Genomic DNA, 25351 nt, shown 5'->3' on the forward strand with positions numbered 1-25351 from the left:
CTAAATTCAAATAAGAGCAAAAATGTTCCAAATCCATCAGAGTGGACGGATTTGGCTTCAGCTCTGGGAAAAGGTTTCATCCATTTATGTGTCACGTCGACATGAAACTTACTGAATGAACATCTATATCAGTCTATGAAACAGCCTCCACTTCCTGTCTCTCCTGCTGCTGAGGAGGAGGAGGAGGAGGAGGAGGAGGAGGAGGGGGGAGGGGCAGGGTGATGAAGAGGAGGAGGAGGAGGAGGGAGGGGCAGGGTGATGAAGAGGAGGGAAGAAAAGACCCAACAAGCTTCATCATCAGTGCTTTTTTATTCCAAAGTGCCGTAGAAAAACAACAAAATAAACCAAGCGGGTTATGAGTTCTGAACACCACGTGACCCCGTGCCCTTCATCCCTGCTGTGCTCTGATTGGTCAGCGGAGGCCAGACTTCCTCCAATCACAGATGCTTTTACAGATCAACACAGTCACCCTCCAGTTCTCCAGCTGGATCATTAAAGTTGGTGTCAGGCGTCGTCCTCGGGGTTTCCCTGCAGCAGCCTCTGGACTCGGGACAGGATGATCTCGTTGGAGCCGCTGCAGTCCTCGGGGCCGTACGGCGGCTCCACCGTCAGCACGCCGGCGACCCTCAGCGCCTCGCCGTCCTCCTGCACCGGCACCCGGTTCCTCTCCAGCCAGCGGCGGGCGCTCTCCCTGCGCCGCCGCAGCTCCTCCGGCCCGAAGCTCCTGCTCCGCCGGGGCAGGAAGGCGGAGCGCAGCAGCTCCGCCGTGCGCTCGTCCGCCTCCCGCAGCACCTCCACCTCCTCCACCCGCGTGACCCATCACCACCCGCACCGAGGCCCCGCCCGCCTCGCCGAAACTCAGCAGGACCACGCTGCAGAGGACAGGGACAGGTGAGGAGAGAGACACGGGACAGGTGAGGAGAGAGACCCGGGACAGGTGAGGAGAGAGACACGGGACAGGTGAGGAGAGAGACATGGGACAGGTGAGGAGAGAGACACGGGGCCTGCAGCACTGACAGGACCGCCAGCAGCATCACACAGGACGCCGGCTGGCGGACACAGTACCTACTGTTGGTGGTACAGTAGTCCAGTAATTTTAGGCCAAAATTGGGGTCAACCGAGGACAAATTGCAAGAGAAGCAAACTCAACTGATTTTGTATCCTCAGTTTGTCCTGAGTGAGGGAAAAAAGTCCCAAGAAATCCCATTGGTGGAAAGTTTTGAAAATCACCTATTTATGACCACATATGACCAAAAAACACTGTTTTTAACACACAGGGGAAAGGGGTTCAACATTTTACTGTCAGATATCACTATAAAAATTCACAAGTTGATTACACACACAAAGACAAGAAAAAAAGTCAATTACAAGTTTTTTGAATTATTTAAAAAAACTTGTTTACACATGCATATCACACATGATCTGATTTGATATGCGCTAATAAGGAATATAAGGAATAAATGCCAGAACAGATATTTAAACAGTGAATTAAAAAGTTACTATATATATAGTAACTTTTTAATTTAATTTAATCTTGTCTTTGTGTGTGTAATCATCTTGTGAATTTTTATAGTGATATCTGAAAGTCAAATTTTGAACCCCTTTCCCCTGTGTGTTAAAAACAGTGTTTTTTGGTAATATGTGCTCATAAATAGGTGATTTTCAAAACTTTCCACCAATGGGATTCCTTGGGACTTTTTTTCCCTCACTCAGGACAAACTGAGGATACAGAATCAGTTGAGTTTGCTTCTCTTGCAGTTTGTCCTCGGTTTTTTCATAAAATGACTGGACTAAAGTGCAGTATCGTACAGTACAGTATCGTGCAGTGCAGTATAGTGTATTACAGAGCAGTACAGAGCAGTACAGTGTAGTGTAGTGTAGTACAGTGCAGTACAGTGCAGTACAGTGCAGTACAGAGCAGTACAGAGCAGTACAGTGCAGTACAGTGCAGTACAGAGCAGTACAGAGCAGTACAGTGTAGTACAGTGCAGTACAGAGCAGTACAGTGCAGTACAGTGCAGTACAGTACAGTGCAGTATAGTGCAGTACAGTGCAGTGCAGTACAGAGCAGTACAGTGCAGTACAGAGCAGTACAGTGCAGTACAGAGTAGTATAGTGTAGTACAGTAGATTGCAGTACAGTACAGTGTAGTAGAGTACCGGTTTACCTGGCGGACACCGGGTCCACGGTGAGCAGCCAGCCCCGGTGCTGCTGCTGCTGCTCGCGCGCCTTCACCTTCACTTCCTTGTTGACGTAGTGCTGCCAGTCCAGCGGACCTAACAGAGGCCACCTGCTCTTCATCCTCAGTGTGTGTGTGTGTGTGTGTGTGTGCGTGTGTGTGAGCAGCTGAGAGTCAGCCAGCGGCCCGCGTGCCTGCAGCTGCCGGTGTCACCGTGAAACCCTCCGACGCGAAACACAGCACCTCATAAACATTCCGCTTCTTCTTCGTCACATTTGACGCAGAGTGGACCATAATAGTAACTTGTTTGGTCATTTTCTTTCTTTCTTTCTTTTTCTTTTTTCTTTCTTTCTTTTTTTTCTTTTTTTTTTTTTTTTTAACAATTTCTCGCTGGTTTCTGGTCACTTCTTGTGGATTTTCTTGGCCGCCTTGTCTCTGTGTTTTTGACAGAAATGAAGTCAGTTCGCTCAGCTTCCGGTGCTTTAAAAAGCTCGTGACGGGCGTGTCCAGCGCGGGTTAACAGTTTATATTGTTTATATTAGTGAATACATGAGTGACTGGACTGACCCGGACAGGTTAAAGCCAGGTGCAGTGAAGTGCGGGGACAGGTGCGGGTGATGCGTGACGGCAGTGCCGCCTGAATCCGGAAGGGGGCGGTAAGGACACTTAAGGCACGACAGCTGCCGTGAAACACCACAGAGGTAATAGCTTATTTATATAACACAGGTTTATTTTGTAGAATATAGTGTTTTGTTTTGTTTTGTTTTTGTTTTTGTTTTTTGTTTTTGTTTTTTGTTTTTTGTTTTTTAATTAAAATTATAATTATAATTAATAGACATGAAGTAATATAAATTAGCATACATTCTACATACTCCGGTTCAGTAGGTGGCGGTATGCACCTTCAAGGTAAGATTGCAATCCGCCAATAAAACCCAAAGAAGAAGAAGAAGAAGTGAAACACCACAGAAGAAGAAGAAGACGCTGCAGTTGCCATAACGAAGCTGTCAGCTAACCTGCCGAGCCGCCCGGTGACATGTCCAGATACAGCCGCTACGGAGGAGGTGAGGCCCCGCTGCGTGCTGCCGCGGCCCCGCTGCGTGCTGCTGCGGCGCCCCGGGGGAGTTAGCGGCGGGTTTAGAGGCTGCAGGCGGCCGGGGGCAGCCTCCGCTAGCCGGCCGGGGGCAGCCTCCGCTAGCCGGCCGGGGGCAGCCTCCGCTAGCCGGCCGGGGGCAGCCTCCGCTAGCCGGCCGGGGGCAGCCTCCGCTAGCCGGCCGGGGGCAGCCTCCGCTAGCCGGCCGGGGGCAGCCTCCGCTAGCCGGCCGGGGGCAGCCTCCGCCAGCCGGCCGTGTTAGCCTTGTTGCTAAGTCAGCGCTGGGCGGCCGCTCTGCCTGGGATCCAGCCCAGTTGTGTTTATTTTAATGAGTTAATTAATGCTCTCTATCAGGTGCAGCACATAATCTGGATTACAGAGGCACACAGTACCACCCAGCGGGTCCCGGCCGGGCTGTTGGCCGGAGGGAAGCTGCTGTTTGCGGGAACGTCAACCAGACGCAGTGCGGCGCTGCCGTTAGCTAGCGAGCTAACAAGCTAACAGCTAACTATCAAAACATCCGCGGCGTCGTGTCGGACGAGTTGGTCCTGAAGCCCGACACGGAGAGGGGCCGACACGGAGAGAGGCTGACACCGGGTCAGGCTCTGTGGTTTGCGGGTTGTTGGAGGACAGAGGAGCCGCGTCGTGTCCCTCACACCGAGACTCGGAGCCGGTTTGCGGCTTTTCTGCGGGATAATCCGCCCACATCCCGCAAAGCCGCGCGTCCCGCTGCGGGTTCACATCAGGACCAGAACAAACCTGATGTGAGAAAACATTCCCCTCATCTGAAATAAAAACGAAAACCAGGCTTTACAAAACGATTAATTTTTCATCTCTGTCAGGTTGTGTGGCGGCTGCCCTCTCCTCTCCTCTCCTCTCCTCTCCTCCGCGCAGACCTTTCTAAACCGTGTGATGTGCTGCTGAGGCTTTAATACACAAGACAAACACTTTCTCACCTTTATTGAGTCTCACTGCCAAATCCCCCATATTACAACAAAGATTAAAACTACCACTGAAACAAAACTAAGCATTTTTTTTTAAAAAAATAAATAAATAAATAATAAAACATTAAACCAGTTAACCTGCTCTGAAAGCCAGACAATTGCACGAGTCACCCCGATCCGAGTCCCAAGCGAGTCTCAAGTCATTTGGTCCAAGTCTCAAGCAAGTCCCAAGTCTTTCCTGTTGTGGGCAAGCAAGTCGAGTCAAGTCATAAGGTTATGTCGAGTCAAGTCGAGTCAGCCACAGGCTGTCAGGTCAAGTTGAGTCACAGGTTATTTGATTTCATTTGTCCATTACAACATTACAGGTCTGATCATTTAGATCATTTAGATTTAGATTAGATCTTATTGATTTGGTTAGTTTTATTAAAAAGCATTTTGAGCTGTTACTGAATTACATGCCTGTCTAGTTATGCAACACATTAGTACTTGTATTATATTGTGTCATTTGACAACAAATTAATATAGGTATTGATAATTAAAATGGCTGTAAGACTGGTAAAAATGCCTAGGACCACCTTTTGTAGCCCAGAGGAGATATGATGCTCAAACACTCAGTATGTAGTGTTAGAGTATGTTTATAAGTTGTAGAACATAATAAATTATCTTGCAGGAGTAGATGTTTACCAGTAAGCGTGAGTCAAATAATTTAACAATATGTTAAATTATTATTTGTTTTAAAAATGTAAATTACCTATCAAACAGACCTAACAATTCAACTACCAATGAATGAGCAGTAGTATGCATGTGATAACATAGATAAGAAAAAAAAAAAAAAACTTTCCAAAGTGATACCTCTTCTTTGAATAGACAATCTATGTCAGTGCGCTGCTTTAGCTGGAAATTTTCTTTGCCTTTTGGACTCATACGGTGCCGGTGCAGGTGTTGTAATGATTTTTCCTGGTGGTGCAGGTGCAGGTGAAACGACTTAATTTTTTTAACCTTGCTGACGCCTGATTATGTCTTATGAAAAGTTGCGATGTTTGAAAGTGATGGAAGACGAGGGCTTGCTGTTACCATGGTGGATATAATTTATACAGTCACAGTGGCTACATCAGCGATCGCGACAGTGGTGAGTGACAGCTTGTGCTACGCATCCATATAGAATCCCCACACACATGCACACGCACACACATGCACACTGAGCGTTTCTGCATTGCCGTTTTCCATCAGATTGGAAGTTTTTATAAGCAAACTGGATTACTTTGGAAACTAAAGAACTGCCTGCAGTTTCCATGATTCCAAATAACAGCAGCGCGGCTGTGTCTCTGGCTCGCCCACTGATCATCAGAGTGCGTGCGCCATGCGTACATGCATGCAGTGCCTCTCTGCTACATGCGGAAAAAACTAAAGGGAGTAGGCTGTCTCCAATCAATCAGTCAATGGTCTGAACCTGCACTGCTCTATACTAATATGATATTCACGAGGGAAAAAAAAGACAAACTTATGCTACAAGTTGTCCGAGCCAGCCTGTCTCAAGTCGAGTCGAGTCAGGAGTCATTGTCTGCAAGTCAGAGTCAAGTCAAGTCTTTTTACCCTCATGTCCGAGTCGAGTCGCGAGTCGCCAAATTCGTGACTTGAGTTGACTCGAGTCGAGTCACTATGACTCGAGTCCAATTGTCTGCTGAAAGCTAATTATACCTAATCTGAAACTGAAGACAAAAAGTCAAAACTAAACAATTAAAAAAAAAAAAAAAAAAAATTAAAAACCCACAATTATAATAACATGGCTCTGATGCCCACTGGCGGCCTCGGCGATATATTGATATTGTGATTTGAAGCTCGATATCGTCTCTGGATATTGGATATCGTAACATCACAATATGACATAAGTCTGGTGTTTAACTCTCTTTGAAGCGCTGGTTCTCAAACTTTTTTTCATTGATGTTCCCCTCTGAAATCTGTCCCAGTCCAGCTGGTCCTGACCAGTTTGTTTGGTCTCTTCCCTCTCAGAGTGAACACACGTCCTCAGTCGAGGGGATGTTCATCCCCAGTTGAGAGCCTCTGTTTTAAAAGCTGCTTTACAGTAAAGACGTGACCATTTTCTGACTTTATTAGCTCGCTCTAACTGTTATATTATTTGTTACCTGTCGGGGAATCATGTCCACATTACTAATGAGTGGAAAAATGACCAGAACACTACATTCGTCATTTTTATAATCATATATTTAAAGTTATGTTACAGGATGTATGTTTTCTAATTTTCTTGTGTTTTCTTGTCGTGCAATTTGCCGCTGATTTCTTGCCAGTTTTTGGATCATTTCTCTTTGTGTTGCTCATAGTCTTTTTCCCATGTTTTTGACAGAAAGTTGCTGAATCTGCTCAGGTTTCAAAGGCTTAGAGAGCAGATTTGGACTTCATGTAACCTGCTGAGGAGGAGGGGGAGGTCATTAAGTGTCTGACTGACGAGGCTGGCCGTCAGAAACCTTCTCTTTCTCAGTTTTTTCTTCGCTGAACGCGCTCACTAACACATATCCGTTACCTTTGATCAGTCATTAGGCCGTCAACATGAACCGTCCTTTTCTGTAAAATCTGACTCGCAGGCCTGGGGGTGCCCACGGCCAGGTCGTCCTGTTTGCAGATGATTTAGTTTGTTATTGATCTGTTAGAGGGGCGTCCTCGTCACCACGTGATGCTCCTCAGATTAGAAACAGTGTTTTGCAGCGCTGCACTAAGTGATGTTTCCTCTGCAGAGAGTAAGGTGTACGTGGGGAACCTGGGCACGGGAGCAGGGAAGGGCGAGCTGGAGCGAGCGTTCGGATACTACGGGCCGCTCCGGACCGTCTGGATCGCCAGGAACCCGCCGGGCTTCGCCTTCGTGGAGTTCGAGGACCCCAGGGACGCTGAGGACGCCGTCCGAGGTCTAGACGGCAAGTCAGTATTTCCCCGTTCTCACATCGTATACACTCGTCCAAACGAGAACCACACCGTCCGCAGTTTAAACCGACTGATTAGCTGCTGCTGAGCTTTGAGCTCTGCTGCTGTCAGCCGGCGTTAAAATATGGTCCTGGGTTTTTTAAGACTAGTAATTTATTTTAATTTTATTTTTTACTGAATCTATCAACAGCTAATATTTTGTGCCAGTACTCAGTATCTTTAAATTCAAGATTCAAGATTCATTTGTCACATGCATGAATGTACAGGTACAGCAGCAGTGAAATGTAATTGCAACAACTCCAGCACTGTGCAAGTAAAAAAAATAAATAAATAAATAATAATAATAACAATAATTATAATAATAACGATAATAAAAAATAAAATAAAATAAAGATAAAATAGAAAGAATATATGGCATTCCTATATACAATGAACAACCTGTATACAATATACAACAATATACAAAAGGTACAAATAAGTAGAGGGTAAGTACAAATGAGTAGAAGAAAGTTACTGTAAACAAGACAGTTATTCTTTTTAAGGATGTGTTTTTGATGAGAAAAATGAACAGAGAATATTGTGGATGCATTAAAGATGAGAGAGAGATACCGTCTATCAAAAATCTCTTAAAGAAAGAACTAGAGAATAACCTCTTCCATGTCCGAGAGGGAAGACACTTTCCTCCAGCCGCTGGTTTCCATTCGTTCCACGACAATATGAAGATGAACTTTCAGAGGCAGAAATAGCAGCAACACAATATTACAAGATTAAAACCTTTTTTTTTTTTTTTTTTTTTTTTTAAAGTATGTACGATATGAAAATGTGAAATCTAAACAGGTCAGTCTCCTGGATGTTGTTGTATGTGTTGACGTTTCTGTCGCAGGGTGATCTGCGGCTGTCGGGTTCGGGTCGAGCTGTCCACCGGGATGCCACGGCGCTCCCGGTACGACCGCCCCCCCACCCGCCGACCTTTTGACCCCAACGACAAATGCTACGAGTGCGGCGAGAAGGGCCACTACGCCTACGACTGCCACCGCTACAGCCGCCGCCGGAGGAGCAGGTACAGGCGACACCGGCCTCCTCGGCTCACACTGATCTGTTTCCATATCTCTGTTCAGTCCAGCCGAGCCGCACACAGCCACACTGATCAGAGGCCGATCAATAACCTCTGACAGGAGGGTTATTGATCCCTGTGGGGAGGACGGGGCAGCCACAGCCGGACACGGTGAGAGAACACCAACAAAATCTGGAAAATTCATAAAGGCAGAGCAGCTGAACCGGCAGGATTTTACTCAGTTGAATTTTTTTAGCACCAACAAAATATCTCAGAATTGTTTGCTGTCTGCAGTTTAATCAGATTAGATAATTTCCTGATTTCCTGTTAATTTTACCTGCGTGTGTTGCATCTCTGTGGTTGTGACTGAGGCTCGACTGTGTGCTTGATTGGTTCAATGTTAGCCTGGATGCTAAAGAAATGTATTTTTTGAACAAATGGTACCGATGGCAGACCTGGGTCAAATAGTAGCAGCAAGTAACTTTTTTTAATTGTTTGTTATAAGACACATGGAATACCAGACGGGCGGGGCTTAACACCGCAGCACGGTTCAGGTTGTGTCGGTGGAAATGTTTTCCTCATGTAATTTGAATTTTCTGGCACTCGCTGTTGGAGATGTGACTGTAAACATCAAATTGGAGCCGTAAGTGTTAAGAAAAAACTCCTACGTGAAAAATTAAAATGAAGGGTTTTTTTTTTTTAATCAGTGTTTAAAAACTTCTATTTTCATCGTTTCATTGCCACGAATGAGGAAACACAATAACCCCTGAAGCATCTTTGAAATGAAATCAGTTATGTGTCAAGGGTTTCAGGTGTGCAGGGTGATGCTTAGTGGTTTTTGGCGCCGTCCAGTGGTCACACACAGCAACTGTTCTCACCTGGCATTTCCTTTCCTGTAGAGATTTTTCTACACATTCACATCTCCGACTCGCTGCATGGTCCTGCTTGTGTGACCCCGCCCGCCTGGCATCAAAGTGGTGTGAAGTAAATTTGTTTTTCATGTTTTTGGAAACACTGTTATCTGACCCAGTTTTGCCAGAGTGTTGAAAGTTGTTGATGCTGCTGTGTCTCTCTGTCTGACTCTAACCCTTGTTGTACAATGTGGTTTTACTTCAAATGTGACTGTGCGATATTTTGTTAACAATTCACCTGGTCAAAACATTTCAGGTTTCATCGTTTGATTCAGAGTGTCACGATCCTAAAAGATTTCATGAGGCATCTTGCAAATTCCACACTTTTGTCTCCTCGTAAGACCACGAGGCTGATCAGCAGAGCGCCTGCCACTCCTAGCTGCACCTTTAAAGATTTCTTAGAGGGCTGGCAGCAGCCCCGCAGCCAGACCAGCGCCAAGCCCAGTAAATTTGGCCATCAATTTGGGCCGTGACCCGCTGGACCACGGTCCCTTCTAGAAAAAACGCCTCGCATCTATCAAGTCTCAATCAAGCGATTTGGCTGTCAGTACGATCATCGTTAGAAATCGAGGACACGACTAGATGCAGAGGTCGGCCGATAGATACTTCTAGATCGTCTAGATCTGCTAGACCTTGGTCCAAAGAGGGTCGACCTGCAAACTTGCAAGGTTTATTTCATTACCAATTAATGTGTTTTTATCTGCAATGTACTTTTCTGTTCTTTTTCTCTGTACTAGACATCTGAAAGGCCTGTTTTTAGGCAGGAAGTTTTTAACTCCATCAGCACCTAGTCTGACTTCTGCTACCACTGCATGTGTAATGTTAAAGTAGCTACCTGCTCTGTCTGTATTAGTGTAGAGCCAAAGTCAGAGTTTCAGAGGCAGACTCTCTCTGTTTGTTGTGTTGGCTCGCTCTGCTCGGCCTTGATCTCCTTCTCCCGGTTTGGTTTGGGTCCAGGTCCCGCTCTCACTCCAGGTCCCGTGGGAGGCGGTACTCCCGCAGCCGGAGCCGGAGCCGAGGGAGGAGGTCAGTGACAGACAGACAGACAGATAGGTAGATAGTTAGGTAGGTAGATAGATTTAAAAAATAATCAAAATTTATAGAGCACTTTTTAAAATCTACTTTACAAACTGCTTCACAAAGGCAGCAAAAAATAAATCCAAACAAGTCATCAACTCACCAGGTTTTAAAAACAATTTGGATAATAAAAGACATAAGATTTTTTAAAATTTTTTTTAAAAAACTAAAACTCAGGTAAAATTAGAAGAGGCTCTTCAATAAAAGTGTCTTTTAAAAGAAGTCACTGACTGAGCCGACCTGATTTCCTTGAGCAGATCGTTCCAGAGCCTTGCGGGACCGTAGGAGTCCCACAGGGCGCGACGTCTGGCCCACTGCTTTTTGTATTTTAGTAGATGAACGTTTTTTCCGTTTCTTTCAATGTTACTTGTGGCTGTTATGAAATACACCAAAGATTATTTGATATCAGTTTTGCCAAATATCTCAAGCTCATTCACTTCAGTTCTCAGCAGCACAGAAAAAATAACTGGAGACTTCAGATTCAGTCAGTAAAGGAAATCCATCAATGTGAGAAGCAACAACCTGCATCTGCACGTTTTTTAAACAAATTTCAGTCACTCTTTCATATTAATTTGTCACAGTCAGATATGCTGAGAGAGTCAAGACAGCAGGGGGCGTCCACACTAATCCAGAATATTCTGAAAACAACGTTTTCGTGTCCAGTTTCCACATCTTGGTCTCCAAAATAAATCTTTCAACCAAATGTTTGGAGTGGCTGCATAAGTTGTAGCCTAAAACATATCTGCTGATGTAATTAAAAACTGAACATCATCTGCAGAGATGTAAACCGCCGAGGGAGGGCAGGAAATGAGCAGAAGCTGAAACCACACGGAGTTGTGCTGGAAATGATCCGTAAGAGGAACTTCAGCCGCAAAGAACAGCGTTCAGACAGAAAATATTAATAGTATTATTTAATAATACAGTAATTTACATTCACACACATGAGAAAAGTGTCCTTTTATTAAAACCAAACTACATTTGTTTAAAACTGTGTACTTCTCAGCTGTTGTTTGAGGTCTTGTGTTAAGCAGCATGATGACGTTGATATGAGCACCTCCCTCTGTCCAGGTCCAGATCTTTCTCTCCTCGTCGCTCCCACTCATATTCTCCCAGAAGATCTCGGTCCAACTCCCCCAGGAGGTCCAGGTGAGCCGCCCGAGCCTCCGGCCAACACGCTCGATCAGATTGAAGACTATCAGTTCTTAAAGTAAAATTCTGCAGTGGTTTCTTCCATTTCCACTGAGGACACATTATTTTCTGCCAGAGGCACAACAGCTTCATGTCTAAAGTTGCAGCAGCTGAAATCATGCTTATAACTCAGCCCAGCTTGGAGAACCATGTAGACTCAACCATTAACCAGGTCTTTCAGTAAGCAAGTAACTGATCCGAGCTGTAACCCCAGTCTCAGTGTGTTACGCCTTCATGCTCTCGTTCACTGAGGGGGAACTGATTCAGCGACGGAGGCTGATTCAGCTGCTCACCTTTCACCTTTCACCTGCCACTCACACAAACTGCCAGAGATAATCTGTTTTGGGAGTCATCAGACTTCATTTGCATAAAAACCACTTTAATTTCCAACTCAAGTTTCACATCTTCCTGGCTCCTGGGTTGCAAATGGAACCTAACTGGACTGTAGGGTGCACTTGTTGTTTGACTCCAGAGTGTCCCGGGTCACCGTGGAGATCAGCGGTGGCCGTGGACTTGTCAGGGACGCAGGAACACAGAAATAATGGTGATGCTGTGGTGTCTCTGCAGGTCCAGGTCCCGGTCCAGGTCCAGGTCTGGGTCACGAGGCCGCAGCAGGTGGGTGCCGTCAGAACGCCGTCTGATGGTGGACGGTTGTGTGTTATGGTCATGGTTATGGTCATGGTCATGGTCATGGTTATGGTTATGGTCATGTTAATGTTCCGTCCTGTGGGACTGACGTGACCCTGTTCTCCTCAGGTCTGGATCGATGGGCAGGTCCAAGTCTGGATCTCCAGCCAGAAGGTGAGTCGCCGCAGGATTCGCTCAGTCTCTGTCGGCTCCGGCTGCTTCCTCGGCTTCACGCTCGGCTTCCAAAACATAAAGCGTCTGAAACATGTTCACTTTGCATCTGCCGTCGTCTCTGCCCGCATGTCAGCGTCTGAGATCAGCCGTGGTTTTGTTTTATTGGACTGACAGTCAGAAGTACGGTGGCCAGCAGGGACAGAGTTTGAGACTGAAGTCTGAACATAATGGAGACGTTAACGTGTCGTCTCAGATGATGTCACCGAGCAGCATGCTGATGTCATCTGACCAGCTTCAGCATCATCACTCGCTCTGACGGCGGAGAACACACCGGGCACGGACGCAACGCAACACAGCTGTCCGTTAGCCCCAGCTCGTTAGCCCCAGCTCGTTAGCCTCAGCTCGTTAGCCTCAGCTCGTTAGCCTCAGCTCGTTAGCCACAGCTCGTTAGCCTCAGCTCGTTAGCCACAGCTCGTTAGCCCCAGCTCGTTAGCCACAGCTCGTTAGCCTCCGAGCTGCTACGCCGACCCTGGAACCCGAGCGGTCCTTGTCCTGCAAATCTGTGTTTTTCACAGCTTGTCTTTTCAATAGATTTTATTATGATTTTGGTAATTAGTTGTTGTTTTCAATTCAGGTTAATTTCAGTTTAAGTGGATTTGCTGGTTTCAGTTTAGTTTTTCTTGATTGAAAATGTTTAGTTTGAGTGGAGTTTTTCACACTTTGATTTTTACAAGTTAATTTGGAAACAGCACAATATTATTCCAGTTAGTTTTTCCAGTTAATTAAACTGTTTTATTGACACCTTGTTTTAGTAGTGAGTTTTGTTTCAGCATAATATCAGACAAGCCACATGAGGCGTTCGGTGCAGCAGGTAAAAACACAGAGCCTGCGCTGCCTCCGTGCCCGCTGTGCTTTAGCAGCAAATGTCTGACATGTGGTGTCCGTCAGCGATCTGTCAGGAATCAGATCCAACCCAGAGATCAGAGGAGCTCAACTTCAGTCAGCTGACCAATCACAGCTCTGCATCTCCACAACCTGTCAGAGCAGCCAATCAGCATGCAGCTCAGTTCTTCACCAGCACCGTCTGAGTGTTGCTGGGTGGTTTTTCTCCACTTCATGAGAAAGATCATCAAAATAAGAGCGTGTAGGGCTGACAGATGAGCCGGCTGCTTTCTCTGGTTGGGGTTTGGTTCCAGCTGTGCCGCTGCAGACCGAGGCTCAGACCGAGGCTCAGGCCGAGGCTCAGGCCCGAGGCTCAGGCCCGAGGCTCAGGCCCGAGGCTCAGACCCGAGGCTCAGACCCGAGGCTCAGACCGAGGCTCAGGCCCGAGGCTCAGACCGAGGCTCAGACCGAGGCTCAGGCCCGAGGCTCAGGCCCGAGGCTCAGACCCGAGGCTCAGACCGAGGCTCAGACCCGAGGCTGCAGACCCGAGGCTCAGGCCGAGGCTCAGACCCGAGGCTGCAGACCGAGGCTCAGACCCGAGGCTCAGGCCCGAGGCTCAGGCCGAGGCTCAGGCCCGAGGCTGCAGACCGAGGCTCAGGCCCGAGGCTCAGACCCGAGGCTCAGGCCCGAGGCTCAGACCGAGGCTGCAGACCGAGGCTCAGGCCCGAGGCTCAGGCCGAGGCTCAGGCCGAGGCTCAGGCCCGAGGCTGCAGACCGAGGCTCAGGCCCGAGGCTCAGACCCGAGGCTCAGGCCGAGGCTCAGGCCCGAGGCTGCAGACCGAGGCTCAGGCCCGAGGCTCAGGCCCGAGGCTCAGGCCCGAGGCTCAGACCGAGGCTGCAGACCGAGGCTCAGACCCGAGGCTCAGGCCCGAGGCTGCAGACCGAGGCTCAGACCGAGGCTGCAGACCGAGGCTCAGACCCGAGGCTCAGGCCCGAGGCTCAGACCGAGGCTCAGACCGAGGCTGCAGACCGAGGCTCAGACCCGAGGCTGCAGACCGAGGCTCAGGCCGAGGCTCAGACCCGAGGCTCAGGCCCGAGGCTCAGACCCGAGGCTCAGACCCGAGGCTCAGACCCGAGGCTCAGGCCGAGGCTCAGACCCGAGGCTCAGGCCCGAGGCTCAGACCCGAGGCTGCAACCCGAGGCTCAGGCCGAGGCTCAGACCCGAGGCTGCAGACCGAGGCTCAGGCCGAGGCTCAGGCCCGAGGCTCAGGCCCGAGGCTCAGGCCCGAGGCTCAGACCCGAGGCTGCAGACCGAGGCTCAGGCCGAGGCTCAGACCCGAGGCTGCAGACCGAGGCTCAGGCCGAGGCTCAGGCCCGAGGCTGCAGACCGAGGCTCAGGCCGAGGCTCAGGCCCGAGGCTCAGGCCCGAGGCTCAGGCCCGAGGCTCAGACCCGAGGCTCAGGTCGAGGCTCAGGTCGAGGCTGCAGACCGAGGCTCAGGCCGAGGCTCAGGCCCGAGGCTCAGACCCGAGGCTCAGGCCGGAGGCTCAGACCGAGGCTCAGACCGAGGCTCAGGCCGAGGCTCAGACCCGAGGCTCAGGCCGAGGCTCTGGCCGAGGCTCAGACCCGAGGCTCAGGCCGGAGGCTCTGGTTTTGCATGACTTGTGCACAAGAAGCTGCATGGAGTCTCTCTGACGCCCAGTTCTAAACCGGACACTGTGTTTTAATCCCAGCCGCTCCAAGTCTGGAGCCTCAGCTGAGAGACGGAGGTGAGTGTGTCCTCCGCTCACACACCAACACAGCTCATGTCCACACTTTCACAAAGCCAAGACATTAAGAGAAAGTTGGGTTAAAGGGATGTTCACCACTAAAACTAAATTTTGGACATCAGCTCCTCACCTGCTTGACAGTAGAAGCTCAGAAAGTTGATCTGGTCTCGCATGAAAAGACGATTCCTACAAACATTAACTGGAGATAATCAGATCTCTCTCTCTCTCTCTCTCTCTCTCTCTCTCTCTCTCTCTCTCTCTCTCTCTCCCTGTCTGTCTCTCTCTCTCTCCCTCTCTCCCTCCCTCTCTCTCTCCTTGTCTCTCCCTCTCTCTCTCTCTCTCTCTCTCTCTCTCCCACCCCCTCCCTCTCTCTCTCCCTGTCTGTGTGCCAGTCGCTCGACCTCCAGAAGTCCTCGTGGCAGTGAGAGTCCGGACAGAGACGACTGAGCGGCTGAAGGTTTTTTTTCTTTCTTCTTTTGTTTTGTTGTTTTTGCAGATTTAGCCGTCGGCCTGTCGTTTGAGTTTTTGTACAAACTGAAATTTGCTCTCCTGTTTCTGCGTTAGAGTCCAAGCACAGGGAGAAATATATTATTTTTATTATTCTAATTATAATTCTTGTTGTTCATGTTGTTGTCGTTCTTCCAGCCTGTGTGTGCTGTGCTCTGTCAGGACTGACATGTTTGCTTTGGCTCAGCTGAGCTTTTTGTAAAGTTTAAAAATGAACTCAATAAATTTCCCCTGCCCAGCACTCAGTGTGTGTGTGTGTGTGGTCCTGTTTGTGTGCAGTGAGGCCTGCAGGGGGCGCTCACACCACACCACATCACATCCACACGGCCCAGCTCACACATATTTACATCATCTATAACAATGATAATGTTTTATTATTTCTACAAGGGATTTACGAAATGAATTGTTTATTATAGAACATTGATGGGAGCGGGTTTTTTCTTCTGCTGTTTAAATTGTTCATATTTCTATTTTTTTTTCTATATTCCTTGTTTATAGTGTTTATATTGCTGTTTGCTATTTATTATCTGTTTATACTGTTTATAATGTAAACTATGCTTCATATCTTGCTCTCCACTTTGCTGCTGTGATGCGTGAAATTTCCCCACCATGGGACTAATATAGGAGTATCTTATCTTTCACACACACACACACACACATACACACACACACACACACACACACGCACACAGGTAAACTGGAGTAAAGCATCGTCCTGCTGATAAATCCTGAGCTCCATCACAACAACAACAACAACAACAAAGACAAACAGACCCTCTCTCTGTGCAGCAGTGACCTGCTGAGAGTCAAACACATTTTCTTTTATTTTTTGTTGATTTTGTTCGGTTGCTCTTTTTGTTTTTTGTTTGACCGTATTTTGGCAATATTTTGGGGAATTTTTCTGGAATTTCACAGATTTTTTGTTTGTTTTTAAATCCAATAATCCAGTAATTTCACAACATTTTCTTCCAGTTTCCGGCCTGAAGTCGGATTTCCTGTTCAAAAGGTTTTCATACGCGTTTAGCTCACGACGTCCTGAACAAATCCAGAACCTGAGGGCCAACCTGAGGGTCCGGGGCCTCCAGAGGGCCAACCTGGGGCTCCGGGGCGTCCTGAGGGCCAACCCGGGGGTCCGGGGCCTCCTGAGGGCCGACCTGGGGGTCAGAACATGGACAAGTTTTTAAAACCCGACTCCAATGAGAAAATTACCAGAGTGAACAAAATGAGCTGAAACCTGTTTCCTGCACACACACACACACGCGCACACACACACACTCACACACACACACACACACACACACGTCGGCCCGTCTGCCTCTGATCTGATAAAAGATGAAAACATAAAATCTGATTTGAGACTGAAACTGTGTCGTTCTGATTTCCCACAATGCACCGCCTGTCCTGAGCCAGGCAGTTGCTATGGAAACGTAACCTTTACTTTTTTATCTCAGTGTGAAGAAACCGCTCTCACACACACACACACACATCTATACTTAAGGTCAGGGGTCACTGAAGGTCACCCCCTGCTGGGTTTGTTGCCGTGGAAACGAGTTTGATTGGCAGCTTTGATGTTTGATTTAAAAAAAAAAAACAAAAAAAAAACCTGAATGTTTCTTCACGCTTTCTGTTTATCGTGTGTGTGTGTGTGTGTGTGTGTGTGTGTGTGTGTGTGTGTGAGAAACAGGAAGCATCAGTGATTTGAGGCATGGTGGAGGTGTGTGTGTGTGTGTGTGTGTGTGTGTGTGTGATGAAAGCAGAGCGTTGTGAAAGCTGAAGGGAAGCTGACGACATGTTTCCTTCAGCTGAGAGCAAAAAAAACTCAGCAGGAAACGGCTCGACGCTGAAACTCGGCTCAGGAACACGACCTGTCCTCTGAATCCTGACGGTAAATAAATAAATGAAAAATAAATAAAAATAAGATTATTTGTGTGCAGATTCAGAAATCAGTTTCCTACAGAGTTTTTAAAAATGACTTTACTGCGGCGATTCAGTTCATTTCCAAAGTTTCTCTCAAGTGCATCAGTTTGTATCCATCAACAGAGAAACAGACCGAATAAATAAAATAAAATAAAATAAAAAAAAAAACAGAAATAAACATTAAACTCAACTTGGTACAAACAACAAAAAATAGCCATGGTAAGAAAAAAAGGATGAATTATCATTTTTGAGCAGAATCAAGAGGCTCGGTCTTGGAGCCTGCGTGTGTGTGTGTGTGTGTGTGTGTGTGTGCAGGGACGGTTTTTGCTATGGGCAGTGTGGGCAACCGCCCAGGGCGCAATCTACTTGGGGGCGCACAAGCGCCGTCCAAAAAAAAAAAAAAAAAAAAGTGCGTCCGCAAAGAGGAAAAAAAAAAAAAAAAAAAAAATCGTTTCTAGACTAATATCGCTCATTTCCATGTCAAGTTGGTGCAGTGGGCGCTAAGGCGCCCCTACTATCACGTCAACTTGCTGCTGAGAGTCATGTATACAGGTCGTGTGTGTCAGAAGAAAAGGCAAGGGGGAGGGGGGCGCGGGGGATCAACTTGCGACTGCAGAGGCTGTGCGCAGGTTGTGAGTCTCAGGAAAAGCAAAGGGGAGGGGGGCGGGGGATAGACTAACCTCTGATATGAAAGATCCCAGGCCAAACAACACAAACTGCTGCTTCCAAATAAATTGTATTTCATTCATAAAATTAATATAGACCCCTTATAGCTACATGTAATTTATTGGGTTATGTGAAAATGCCAAACAACAACAACAACAACAAAAAGTCAATGGAGTATCATGGACAAAAGGCCAAAAAAAACATCAGGTGCCCAGTTCAGAAAGAGAAGGAGAGAAGAAGAGGAGAAACGTTCAAAAGATAAAGGTATGCAAGTCTCTATGCGTGACGTTAATTGTGCATGTAATGAAACAGTAGCCTATACCCTATTTATTAGCCTCTTGCTAATATGTTGCCACTTAGCCACAGAATTTTTTTTTTTTTTTTTTTTTTTTTTTTGGTTTTTAGTTTTGCTGAACTAGCAACTATTGAAATTTTAGGCATCATGTCATGGAATTAATTTCACCCATAGGCTAGTTTGTGTTTGCAACACAACAAGTGCAAGTTCACATTGGCCTGTTAGTCTGTGGATTTGGTAAACAATACGTCCTGACTGTGGAATTTTTAATTTTTTTTACTATACGTGGGTCTATGGTAACCTAAATAACTTCCTATACACTGACATGACATTTTGTAAGCTATATGTGATATAGCTTTATGAGTAATTTCTAGTGTGTTATTCTTAGTTAATAGGATGTTAACAAATGATAGGCCTGATGTGGTGGGGGGGTGGGGGATGGTTCGCCCAGGGCGCAAAACTAGCCAGGACCGCCTCTGTGTGTGTGTGTGTGTGTGTGTGGCTCTGAGCGGCTGCAGCTGCTCCTCTCTCTCCTCCTGGATCAATAAAGTTGTTCTGAGTGTTGAGGCCGTTTCCATGTATTTGCTTCCTCTGTCCTGACAAATAAAATAATTTTATTTATTTATTTTATTTTATTTAACAGGGACAATACAAAAAACAATGTATCAGGTAATAAAACATGAAACCTTTGGATTGTATAAGGGGTTTGTAGCCGAGTTTGCGACCCCAGTCCCTGGTTGGGTCTTTCTTTACAAATATCTACAACACATAGTTAAAAAATAATGATCAGTTACACCAAGGCATGCATGAAGCTCTAATCTGTGCAGATACAAAAGTGATAACATTTCCTAGATTACAAATGTACAAAATTACAGTGCCAGATTACAGTCATAAAAGCTGAGTCATCACCAATTTAAAATATGCTAATTAGTGTTCGCACATTTTACCTTATCATTCAATATTTTGATATCAGTTCCGAGGTCAGCAGTGTTCACCAACCTGCTTTAAGTATCTCACACACACACACACACACACACACACACACACACACACACACACGGGGAGGCACTTTGTTCACTGCAGTGACAGAAAAGTTCAACAGGTTACGAGCAAATTCACTGATGACTCGTTTCTGTTCATGTCTAATAAATTCAGAGTTTTATTTGACATCATGCAGAAATATTCCTGGTCTGAGTTTCTCACACACACACACACACACACACACACACACACACACACACACACACACACACACAGGTGACCGTCCTCTGAAACGTCTCTGTATTTAAACAAATGTATGTGGATGAATAATAAATGATTGGCAGCTGCGACTCATTTAGCAGGAAACTTGATTCATTTCGTCCGAGCAGCAGGAACAGACCAAAGATCTTCTCCTCACAAGATCACTCACTCCACTTAAAAAAAACAAAACAAAAAAAAAAAAAAAAACGTATGCCTGCACTGACCCTTGCTGTAGCTGTTACTATGGCAACCAATCGGATCAAAACAAAAATTTATTAATAATAATCATTTAAAAAAAAAAAAAAAAAAAACTTTGACCAAAATAAATTCTGCGGCCAGTTTGGTCTCTGAAACAGGAAGTGACTAATTCAAACAGGAAGTGGCCGATCCAACAACCCCCCCACAAACACACACACACACTCACACACACACACACACACACACACACACACACAGTCAAATTAGTGTGAGAGAGAAGCTCCCGCTCGGTTAGGGTTCACCCACAGTGACTTTCCGCACCACGAGGGAAGCATGAAAATTAAAGATGTTAAAGGGACAGTTCACACAAAAAAAACAAGTAAATGTGTTTCCGTCCTCCTGAGGCCGGTCGGTCCGTCCTGACGGGTTCTGTGGGACCTGCTGAGCAGAATCCTTCAGCAGATCAGCCGTCTGGTTTCTGGTTTCCAGCGCTGGGTTTTTTCTTCAGCTGACAGTGAAACCCCCGCTGAGGTCTGTGGATTCTCTATTCAGCACCGCTCACCGTAACGTTCTCACCGCTTCTGAGGAGAACCACCACCGCCGCTGCTGCTGCTGTTGCCGACTCAACTCCCACTTGTACGTTTATGCAGTTTTGAAGCTCTGAGCTCCACAGAACAAACTGATCCCCGTCCGTTTCCACTGTTTCAGAGCGGAAACGTCACCAAATCACACGGAAACTCCCTGCATGGAAAGCCTCTGTTTTGGATTTTGGGCGGACTGTTCCTTTAACCCGCTCATATATAGCAACCTTGAATTTAAAGGTTATTATATTAAAAGGTTCCTATATATATAGTAACCTTTTAATCCACTGTTTAAATGTCTGTTCTGGCATTTATTCCTTATATTCCTTATTAGCGCATATCAGATCAGATAATGTGTGATATGCATGTGTAAACAGAATAATTCAAAGAACTTGTAATTGACTTTTTTTCTTGTCTTTGTGTGTGTAATCAACTTGTGAATTTTTATAGTGATATCTGACAGTAAAATGTTGACCCCCTTTCCCCTGTGTGTTAAAAACAGTGTTTTTTGGTAATATGTGGTCATAAATAGGTGATTTTCAAAACTTTCCACCAATGGGATTCCTTGGGACTTTTTCCCCCTCACTCAGGACAAACTGAGGATACAAAATCAGTTGAGTTTGCTTCTCTTGCAATTTGTCCTGGTTTGACCCCAATTTTAGCCTAAAATGACTGGACCAGTATGTCACTTTAGCTTCATTCCACTCTCACAGCCATTAACACACACACACACACACACACACACACTGTGAGCTGAGCCATGCAAGGCATCACGCTGCTCTCTGGAGGAGCCGGGCATCAAACCAGCAACCCTCCGACCCCCAGACGGCCGCGCCGCCTGCAGGCCTGCAGGGGGACAGTCCGCCTGCAGGGGGCGCTGCAGAGCTGGACCCGGTCAAACGAGCAGCTCTGGATGTTTTTGTCTCCCGGCAGCTGCGGACGCGGGTCACCTCTCTGTCTGTGGGCTCTCACTCTAATCCAGTCTGCTCTAATCTAATCTAATTTAATCTGCTTTTATGAAATCTAATTCAGCCCACTGCACTGTGCTGTGATCTAATGCGCTCTAATCAAATCCAGGGTCTATTTTGAACGGATTTCTCTACATTCTGACCTAATCGAATCATAATAATTATCCTAATTTGATTTCCATCTAATCTCCAGTAATTTAATCTAATTCCTCTATTTTGGTGTCGATGCGCTGAGAGCAGACTGAGCCTCCTCTGTCTGAGCCGCTCCTGTAAACAGCTGCAGAGTGAGAGCTCTTTAGTGTTTCCTCTCTCTGCAGCCGAGAGAGAGAGAGAGAGAGAGAGAGAGAGAGAGAGAGAGAGAGAGAGAGAGAGAGCGGCTCAGACTTCCTCCAGGTCCCGGCTCCGTCCAGCGTCTCTCACCGAGGAGCCGCATCTGTTAGTCCGCTGCGTCTGTGATGGAGGAGCGTGAGGGAGGAGGAGGAGGAGGAGGAGGAGGAGGAGGAGGAGGAGGTGCGGGGTACCACCGGCCGGCCAAGCGGCTCAGGACGGAGGAGCAGGCCGGCGGAGAGGAGCTGGAGGACGGGGAGGAGGAGGAGGACTCCGCCGGGGAGGAGGCAGCGGAGAGCGGAGGAGCCGAGAGCAGGAGCCGCGGCGGAGCCAGCAAGGTCGGAGCCGACACACACACACACACACACACACACACACACACACACACACACACACACACACCAACTTAACTTAACGCCGAGCTAAAGACTGAAGCAGAGTCACAAGTCAAAACCAAAAAAAAAAAAAAAAAACTCAAGGAATTACACTCCGACAAAAATCTGTTGTAATTAATTAATTAATTAATTAATTATTATTTTTTATCTTTTTAGTTAATAGCTTATTCTGTGTCTCCGTGCGTCATGACTCATCAGACTATTTTCAAGATAAAATATTCAGAGTCAGGAAACGAAGAGACGGGCCGGCAAACAGAAGCAGGTTCATGTGCAGTAAATATATTATTTATTTATTTTTTTATTATTATTATTATTATTTTTTGTTATTATTGGTGTTGTTATTGTCACTATATTAAGTTATTACAGATTACAGAAATGAGTGGGAATATTTCTGCTCTGACTGTGTGCCAGAAACAAACAAACAAATTAAATAAATTCAATTTAAATAAATGAATTCAATATTTTTAATGTTTTTAAAGAACAGATTTGAACGTCTCTGACAGACGGAACCAGAACGAACAACAGCAACATGTGTCCTGCAGGAAACCCCCAACTCAAACTGAGTGTGTGTGTGTGAGTGTGTGTGTGTGAGTGTGTGTGTGTGTGTGTGTGTGTGTGTGTGTGTGTGTGATGGCTCTCGGTGTCTCTGCTCTCCGCTCGTCTTTAGATTTCCTGTCGAGCTTTTTGTGTCGCAGGAAAACAGACCCTCTTGTTTTTAGAAAGCCTGCAGGTCACTGTGGTTTGTGTGTGTGAGTGTGTGTGTGTGTGTGTGTGTGTGTGTGTGGGAAACAGACAGACAGCAGCGTGTCTCGTCCACCTTCACACGACGGAGACTCGCACTTTGACTTTCCTCCCCGTGGAAAAGCAGAATTAAAAAATGGAAATATATCTGCTCTTCATTTGTAAATAATATAAAACTACGCATGCACACACACACACACACACACACACACAAACACACACACACACACACACGTGCCTTCGAGGCAGCAGCTCACCCTAACCCTCGTTCTGCCCGTTTCCTGTTGATGTGAATGAAGAGCAGCTCTGCCTGCTTCACGCGGCTCAGCGGGGTCAAAGGTCACTGTAATCGTGTGTGTGTGTGTGTGTGTGTGTGTCGTGTTAAAGTGACGGGTTCATACCTCACCTCACACACAGGACAGGTGATTTCACCTGATGTGGCGTTCGAGCTGCAGGCGGTAACTTTCATGAAAACATCTTTTTGTCATATTTGCTCCTGAGGCCGTGTGCAGGATTCCACTGCACCTGAGTCAGAACAGCCAATCAGAGGCAGGGGGCGTGTCCTCTCCCCGGTCTGACCTCGTGCCTGTTGGAGGTTTCGTTGCGGCGAAAGTGGATCTGATTTGTTGTTGAATTCAAACGAAGGGAACCTGACGCCCGGCGGGAACATGCGGCCAAAAGGCAAAAAAAAACGTGACTGCATGTGCCGATACGAGGCCACGCCCACCGCGGCCATGTGACCCCGCCCACCACTCTCACCTGGTCACACTCATGGGGGCGGAGGATAAACTTTGCTGCAGAGCGAGTGAAGCTAAGAGACGACGTTCTGCCTGAAGGAGAGAGGAACGTTCTGCACCAAATATTTTAGAACGCAGAGAAAAGGTTATAATCCCATGTTATAATCCCACAGAGCCTCAGAAAACAAACGTGACTGGCTGTGTGCCCTGAGGAGCCTGAACTCTGGTTATTGATTGTGGATTATTGATGAGCAGTGGCGTCTCTCTTAACTTGGTTTGCTCTAATCTGATTTCCCGCCGCCGTCTGACTGTCTGCTGGGCGCCGCCTCAGGCCGGGGGGGCGGCGGCGTGTTTTCATGTGGACACATGAAGCTCAGAGCACACGTGTGCAGCGGCGTGTTTCCACGGCGATGAGCCAGCCCGAGGCGTTTCCATGTGTTTGTGAAAGCCGGGCGGCGTCTCGCCAGACGTGGCTCTGCTGCTGCGTTTGGAGGAAAAAGGAGAAGAAGAAGTGGGAAGTTGTGATTTGTGTGTGTGTGTGTGTGTGTGTGTGTGTGTGTGTGTGTGTGTGTGTGTGTGTGTGTGTGTGTGTGTGTGTGTGTTGGGGCCGCAGGAGTTCCAGAGAAGCTGCTCCGGGTCTGACAGGAAAACTGCAGTGACGTTTTACACTGCAAAAACTCAAAATCTCACCAAGATTATTTGTCTTATTTCAAGTCAAAAATGTCTTATTCCTAGTCAAAATGTCTCATTACACTTAAAATAAGACATGATCACCTCAGAAGTAAAACTGTCTCTTGTTTCAAGTGAAAATTTGCTTGTTTCATTGGCAAAATTTGTTTCTTGTTTCTAGCTAATTTTCACTTATTTCAAGTGAATTTTCACTTTTTCCACTGGCAAATTTTGCCAGTGAAACAAGCAAAGAAAATTGTCTAAAAACAATTTACTTCTGAGGTGATCATGTCTTATTTTTGACTAGAAATAAGACAAATAATCTTGGTAAGATTTTGCATTTTGCAGTGTAGGACTCAGTAATGTTGGACATGTTCGTGGACGCTGGACATTTTCACTTTCTCATGTTTGTGTTGCTTTATGATGCTGCTCACCCTGAATCGATGCGTCTTCACTCGCAGTAGAAACTGTGATATTTGAGACGGCTAAACAGCAGCAAACATGTTTGGACGATGGCTGCAGCAAATGGCAGCTTCCCAGTGTCTGTCTGTCAGTCAGCTTGTTGTGTGAGGCCGCCTCACGCAGCAGCAGCAGTTTGCAGGGGAGGAAGTCGGAGGTGCAGCCACCTGAAGGCAGCGTGGAGGCTGTGTGGGAGGGCAGGCGTGAGAGAGAGAGAGGACATGTTCTATCTGATTCAGGGTCTTCAGGCTTCACTGTCAGAGAGACGCTTCCCTTCACTTCCACCAAATCAAACTCGCCTGCAGCCGCACCTGCAGCCATGCAGAGAAAAACTAGAGTTTGTTACAGAACAACAACAGAGAAACCTGCTGACATTTCATTGCTGTGTTTCTCTGCTCTAACCAGGAAAACAGCAAACTGTCAGGAAGAGACTGACTGACACACAGCAGGATGCAGGCCTGTGACGCTGCTCCATGTCAGCGGAAAATGAATCAAATCAAAAGCAGCACGTTTTGTAATAAGTGAAACACACGGCAGCACAGAGGAAACACAAACTCCAGATTCACGCTGGGCTTTAGTTGGATGTGACACCTACTTTCACTGATGAAACATTAAAACATTTTCTTTAATTTAAGTGTCGCAGCATCACCTCGATCTCCACTGTGCAACACAATTTAAAGAAAAATAACTTTTTTTTTATTCCCATGTTGTTTGGTTGGTCGTTTTCTGTTTCTATAGAAGAGATTATTTTTTTGAACCCGCTGCACGCCTGGAGGCCTTCCTGCACCCGAGAGTGCAACATACACGCTTCACACTAAAAA

General features: G+C 46.7%; 3 protein-coding genes across 5 annotated transcripts in view; 2 read left to right on the forward strand and 1 right to left on the reverse strand.

Moving 5' to 3' along the window:
- Positions 1-290: 290 nt before the first annotated feature.
- gemin6 (gem (nuclear organelle) associated protein 6) lies at positions 291-2545 on the reverse strand. Its single transcript, XM_030051986.1, is given in 3 exon segments — positions 291-807; positions 809-872; positions 2168-2545. Coding segments are annotated over 3 exon segments (501 nt in total). The 5' UTR covers positions 2302-2545; the 3' UTR covers positions 291-504.
- Positions 2546-3119: 574 nt separating this feature from the next.
- srsf7b (serine and arginine rich splicing factor 7b) lies at positions 3120-15580 on the forward strand. 3 transcript variants are annotated; one of them, XM_030051652.1, is made up of 8 exons: positions 3120-3240; positions 6964-7144; positions 8031-8207; positions 10070-10138; positions 11258-11335; positions 11945-11992; positions 12134-12178; positions 15221-15580. In XM_030051652.1, exons 1-8 carry the CDS (start codon positions 3213-3215, stop codon positions 15273-15275), a joined length of 681 nt encoding a protein of 226 aa, XP_029907512.1. In that variant the 5' UTR covers positions 3120-3212; the 3' UTR covers positions 15276-15580. The 3 variants fall into 3 exon arrangements, 1 of the variants encoding a protein (XP_029907512.1); XR_003928249.1 differs by lacking the exons at positions 11945-11992; positions 12134-12178; positions 15221-15580 and adding an exon at positions 9369-9780 and having other exon boundaries at positions 11258-11327; XR_003928245.1 differs by lacking the exons at positions 11945-11992; positions 12134-12178; positions 15221-15580 and having other exon boundaries at positions 9369-10138.
- A 5705-nt stretch (positions 15581-21285) lies between these two features.
- The window catches only part of hnrnpll (heterogeneous nuclear ribonucleoprotein L like), a 49451-nt gene continuing 45385 nt past the window's right edge, over positions 21286-25351 (forward strand). The window contains exon 1 of the mRNA XM_030049587.1: positions 21286-21867. Coding sequence (XP_029905447.1) covers positions 21658-21867 — 210 coding nt within the window. The 5' untranslated portion in view covers positions 21286-21657. The remainder of the gene's footprint in view (positions 21868-25351) is intronic.

The sequence above is a fragment of the Myripristis murdjan genome, chromosome 1, assembly GCF_902150065.1.
Source record: "Myripristis murdjan chromosome 1, fMyrMur1.1, whole genome shotgun sequence".
In the NCBI taxonomy this organism is placed as follows: Eukaryota; Metazoa; Chordata; class Actinopteri; order Holocentriformes; family Holocentridae; genus Myripristis; species Myripristis murdjan.